The 6067-nt window shown below is 43.5% G+C and overlaps 1 protein-coding gene across 3 annotated transcripts in view; it reads right to left on the reverse strand.

Moving 5' to 3' along the window:
• LOC141148378 (uncharacterized) overlaps window positions 1-6067 on the reverse strand; it is a 101732-nt gene that overhangs the window by 56555 nt on the left and 39110 nt on the right. For all 3 annotated transcript variants that reach the window (XM_073635813.1, XM_073635814.1, XM_073635816.1), the window contains exon 4: window positions 3041-3091. In XM_073635813.1, coding sequence (XP_073491914.1) covers window positions 3041-3091 — 51 coding nt within the window. The remainder of the gene's footprint in view (window positions 1-3040; window positions 3092-6067) is intronic.

Below are 6067 nucleotides of genomic sequence, written 5' to 3' on the forward strand. Positions count from 1 at the left end.
GATTCAGTTCCCTTAGGAATTGCACTCACCGGATTCCAAATAAACAAACGCCTTTGTATATGTCTTTACGATCGCTGCTTGCAGGGCATCTGCCCAGATCCCCAGTAACGATTAGCCAAAGGATCTCGGACATTCGGGTCCTATAGTTCGCCTAGGTTAAGCATGCCTTCAACCCTTTGAATGTACTTCAGCAAAGTCCAGAGATTCTGGGAGTACAACTCAGCTGCTCACAAGGAGGTGGGTGACAACTCGGGTTCTCTGGTATGAAATATAAAAACCTGAAGCCGCAGTCACATGACCAACCTTCTCTCCTCTCCTGTGTACTTTCTGCGGTCCTCTCTCAGGTGTCCTTATCTCTGCCTGGTATTTCATACCAGAGAACCCGAGTTGTCACCCACCTCCTTGTGAGCAGCTGAGTTGGACTCCCAGAATCTCTGGACTTTTGCTAGGCATTGCCGCACCAACCCCAAAACAATCCTCCCCCACCTGTATCCTTACAGTGCTCCTGGGAATCTCTTCCCTCGCAAAGGCTTCTCCTCCCTCTGTTGGGTAACCCTTCCCCAGCCAAACTGCTTCTCTTCTTCCTGTGCTTAACCTATTAGATGTCTCTGTTTCCAGCCATCTCTCATTCCACAGCAGCAGCAGCCCCAAAAAATTTCAATGAATGCTTTGAATCTTTAGAGTCAATCATAATGAATGGATTTTCATCTTAACAGAATAATCAACTGTTGGAGGAAATCACCTGCCATGAGAAAGTATCTCAGATACGACTGCTGAATTGTACTGATTGTCAGTGGACTCAAATTTGCTATCGGCTAAGAATCTCTACTAAAGTTCCAGCTTGTGTGTACGTGCATGGTGAGAAATGAAGTCCTGCCAATGCACTCCCCCCAAAAGATACAATCAGATTCTTATCTGAGCATGCAACCTGGCTGGCCAAGAAAACAGAAGGGCAGAGAGTGCGCAGCTCCTGCTTCTGAACCATACCAGGCTACATGTCCTTAGCATTGGAAGGGTACAGCAGCTGGTTCATTTCCTGTGAAACCCCAGAATGCTCCCCTATCACGGCAATTAGGCTTCTTTGCACAACCCCCCCGCACCACCACCACCACCACCACCACCACCATGCTCTGCTGTCCCTGTCTTATGGTGGGTGCTGCTGGGTGGAGGAAAGAAAGACCACTGAACATCTATTTGCTTATTTTGCCTATCTAGAATGAACCCAGAAGTGACATGTAAAACATCACTTCCTGCTTCTAGTGTCAATTGCCCTGGCCCTTGTGGAGAATTAATGATCTAATGGAGTGCGAACTATATTCTATTAGCTTCAATCAAAGGCATGTATGACATCAGGGTAGGGTTGCCACCTGTCCGGGTTTTGAATCATGTGTCCGGGTTTCAGGCAAACTCAAACCCGGACACATTATTCAGACCTAGCTGTGGTTCCTCAAGTAACCAAGATAGTTACACACAAATCTGTTGCTGTCTGAGAGTTGAGGCGGCTGTCTGGGGGCAGGTTCAGCACCGCTGGGGGGCAGGGCGATGATGTCAACAAGATCAATTTGGCCACACTCACTCACCCCATTACTACTCTCCTTGAGGGCACCCGAAGGTGCCCCAGGTCGCTAAAATGTTTGGGTTTGACTTGAAGAAAGGGTGGCAAGACTACATCAGGGGGGTCACAATAAAGGGAACCTGTCTTAAATATATTATATCAAATAGGAGACATTTAGTCCCCATGTGATATAAATAAAGCTTTAGTGAAAGTAAAAAAAAAAAAAACTAAAGTTACAAACAAGCACAGCCCCCACGTGCATGCACGCATGAACGTAAATGTACTCGTTAGGGCCTCGCGGTGTACTTGCGGTACACATATTACATACAGTATTGCTACACTTGCAAAAGTGGGTGCAAAAATTCTAGGTCCAATTTTCAAGAGTAACTCTAAACTGAAGACCTGTAGGGACTTTTACAGCATTATCTATGGAAAGTATAGGGTACCAAAGTTCATATCATTTTGCAGGAGCACAGATATAGAGCTTGAAAAGTTTGGTAATCATTAATGCAGCACAACCTAATTTTTTTTATATTTTACCAAAGAATGGATAATATATAGCATTTTTGAGCTTAAAATTAACTTTGTTATATTTTTATCTGAAATTTGCACTTGATAAACCGTTGTGCAAATATTGTGTGACTTAAAAAATTGTAATTACCACTTTTTTATTCTCCAGAGTCTGCTTTCAGAAAATATATCATGTTTAGGAGTATTAAGTAATCTTCAGGCCTAAAATGATTTTTTTAAATATGTGTGCAAACAAAGGCAAAAAACGGCTTTGAAAGCAAAAGGTTTAGGCTGGGTTCACACCGCATCCAATTCACATGACAAGAGCGGTGTGACCGGCTCTCAATAGAGCCAGTTCACACCGCTCTAGAGCGGCCGCGGTCCGCATTAAGAAAGGGTCCTGTGTGTCTTTGGCTTTGTTTCAGGTCCAAATTCAGACCTGATTTGTACCTGAAACTGAGAACAGGGACACATCGGACCCCCTGTGGTGATCCGCGGCCACAGCTAGTGTGAACCCAGCCTTAAAGGTGGCTTTCAGATTCCCATAAGTCCCTCCCGCAGACCTCCACATCCACTGGGTCAAGGATAGTGGGATGAGGTCTTTGTACCCATCAACATGTGACCAGGAGCCTTAGGGAGGGAGGCCTACCTTCCTCCTGAAAAGTACCCGCCCAATGTTGAGGACATGTGACCTGGTAAGGTTAAGGAGCAGGGGCACTTGCTCACTGTCCCCCCTTTCATGGCCAGCCAGACTTAATGTCCTGGATAAGGGTCTGGTATGAATTTTGTGGGTAATCTCACACGTCTTTTTTGCATGGGCTCCTCCTCCAAATCCAAACTAGAACCTCATCAAGGACTTCCACACTGTATGATGTCATGCAAAGGGATTTTATAATATAATGATCTACTGTTATTGTGACCACAACAATTAGTACTGCTAATAAAAATCATAATCAATTACCAATTTTCACTTACCTTTATTTTTTTCAGTTTTGATGTTCTTGATGTTCTTGCTGATTTTGATAGCTAAAGAGATAAATGCAATAACCTTTCACAACACAGAAGACAAATATGTATATTTACATTGTATAGTGAGAGAGAGTAGAATATAACTTGATTAGAAGACGTAAGTCCTCCATGAAGTATAATGCCGCGTACACACGGTCGGACTTTTCGACAGGAAATTTTGGATGTGAGCTTGTTGTCGGAAAGTCCGACCATGTGTATGCTCCATCAAACATTTGCTGTCAGACTTTCCGCCAATAAATGTTTCTTAGCTGGTTCTAAAATTTTTCGCCAACAAAACTTGTTGTCGGAAAGTCTGATCGTGTGTACACAAGTCTGCACACAAAAGTTCACGCATGCTCTGAATCAAGCAGAAGGAGCCGCACTGGCTATTGAACTTCCTTTTTCTCGGCCTGTCGTACGTCTTGTACGTCACCACGTTTCCATGTTCGTAATAGTTGGGCAACAATTATTGTCTTGCATACACACATGACTGTGTGTATGCAAGACAAGTTGGAACCAACAGCCTTCAAACAAAAATCCACGGTTTTGTTGGCAGAAAGTCTGATCGTGTGTATGCGGCATAAGACTGAGATATAGACACAAGATGGGAATACACAGCCCTGACAAGGCTTGTAAGGGTTTCAGTGGCAAATCCTTTTTAAACTAATAAAAATATCAGCTTTGGTTGGTGTAGAGATAAATCAATTGTGATATATCTCATAGGTTCAACCTAATGCAGTCATTATAAAGTACTCTTCCTGCCAGATTTTTCGATTTAATTTTATTATAGAGAATATACCAAAAGGAATGAAACTGCCCAACATGACTGTGTAATAATTTAGAACAGATTAGGCAGAGCAAGGAACTGCCATCGTAATTTACGGTACATCCTGAAGATGAAAAAAGCCAGTGGGTGTGTTTAAGCATTCATTCAAATTTGCTTTTGTTGCTCTTAATAGCAGCTTTTCTAACACTTTGCATCCCAGAGGGACCTTTAAATTACTTTTCATGATTCAGGAAACCCCTGCTAAAGATTATTATAGCTACTGGTTACAAAATACCAGCTTGACCAGTAAGTCGTAGATATAATCATAAAAAGATTGAACAAAGTATTTGGTGTACCTGGCATATTAGACAACCCAGACAGATAACTTCTAGCATTCCCATACTCAGGGGTCTCCAAACTACGGCCCTCCAGTTGTTCAGGAACTACAATTCCCATCATGCCTAGTCATGTCTGTGAATGTCAGAGTTTTACAATGCTTCATGGGACGTGTAGTTTCACAACAGCTGGAGAGTCGTAGTTTGGAGATTCCTGCTCTATGTAAGCTTTCACCTAAAATGATACAAACAATAATAATGCCAAGAAAAGCAGACAGTGAAAGTTGGTATGTCCACTCACACGTGCGGTAAGTGAACAAGGCCCCCCATACATTGGTAGTCAAAAGAAATGTGTACCCTAAAGTGGTGGTTTGTGAAACCCCCCCCTACCTTCATTGGTGAAGGTAGGACCCTTTGCAGTATATTGGTTGTCAGTGTAAAAGTGTCCCTTACAATAGTGATCAGTAGAAAAGTGCCCCCTATATTGATGGTCCTTTAGATTAGTGGTCAGAGGAGATGTCCACTACATTGCTGATCAGTGGAAGAAGGGCCCCAATAAATTGATGGTCAGTGGAGGGAAGACTCCCTTATATTGGTGGTCAGTGAAGAAGGCATCCTTTACATTGGTGGTTAGTAGAAATGTGGAAAACAAATAAAGCCCAGCGCTCAGGATATTTTAAAAGCAAACTGCAACAGTCATAAATGAATAAAATAATGTAATTTAATAAACCAATAATAAATGAATGTGCAATGACAGTAATAACTACTGAATAATAAAACCAAATTGTAGAAAACTGTTACAGAAAAAACCACAGTGACACAATATTAAAAGGTTAAATGGTATTGCACTAAGTTTCAACATGTAGAAAGCACTTGCAATAACGGACAGTCAGCCTTAGAACAACAGGAGACCAGCACAGGAGATCCATCCAGAAAATGCCCCAACAGAAGACAATGGGTGAGGTGGTGGGAGCGGAACACAGTACTCACAACAGAAGGCAATGGGTGAAGTGGTGGGAGCGGAACAAAGTAAAAAGGGGAACACTCACAACTACCCCGTTGGTTGGGGAGTCTGGCATCGTGCAGGGAGGCTCGCCGGCTCCAACAAGCTGTAAGATGACTGTGTCATAAACTGAGCCAAAGCTCCGCCGTGAGGAGAGCAGCCTGGCTGGAGCTCCGTGGCGATGGATGATGACGTCAGCACAGGGGAGCCGCAGGGATGTCAGCGGATGAAAACAAACCGCTGACTTTCCAGATGGTGTCTCCACAGGGGTGAAAAATCCTCAATGAGAAATGGTGACACTGCACAAAGACCAATGCTGGATCTGAGAGGCTAATCAGGGGGGAAATAATGCTGCCGGCAGGCTGATGGAGCTCACATCTGCCTAAACGGCCTGGGGCTCCTCAGAAGAACATAAAATCAATAAAAATCAATGAAAAAAATGGAGCAAACAAGGAGACTGATCGGAAGTCGCCAGACCAGGAGGGAATGGTGGGGATGATAATGCTGAAGAAAAACCGCTGCTGGCTAATGAGGAGGCTTCACAGAAATAATGGATGGATGGATGGATGGATCAATGCTCGCTGTGAAATGGCTCATAATGGGTTAACTACTCTTTCTTTTTTTTTTTTTTCCCTCCCATTGTGTTCCCTCCCTTAATTCACATTCATCTATTTAAACTTTGCGAGTTGCCTACTCCCTTGACTATGACAAAGTGCTCATGCGCGAACAAAAGTCAAGGCAACCCCATGACAGTGGCCCCAGCCAGAGCCATTTCACAGTGAGCATTGATCCATCCATCCATCCATGCATCCATCCATCCATCCATCCATTATTTCTGTGAAGCCTCCTCATTAGCCAGCAGCGGTTTTTCTTCAGCATTATCATCCCCA

Source organism: Aquarana catesbeiana, linkage group LG06 (assembly GCF_042186555.1).
Source record: "Aquarana catesbeiana isolate 2022-GZ linkage group LG06, ASM4218655v1, whole genome shotgun sequence".
Taxonomy (NCBI): Eukaryota; Metazoa; Chordata; class Amphibia; order Anura; family Ranidae; genus Aquarana; species Aquarana catesbeiana.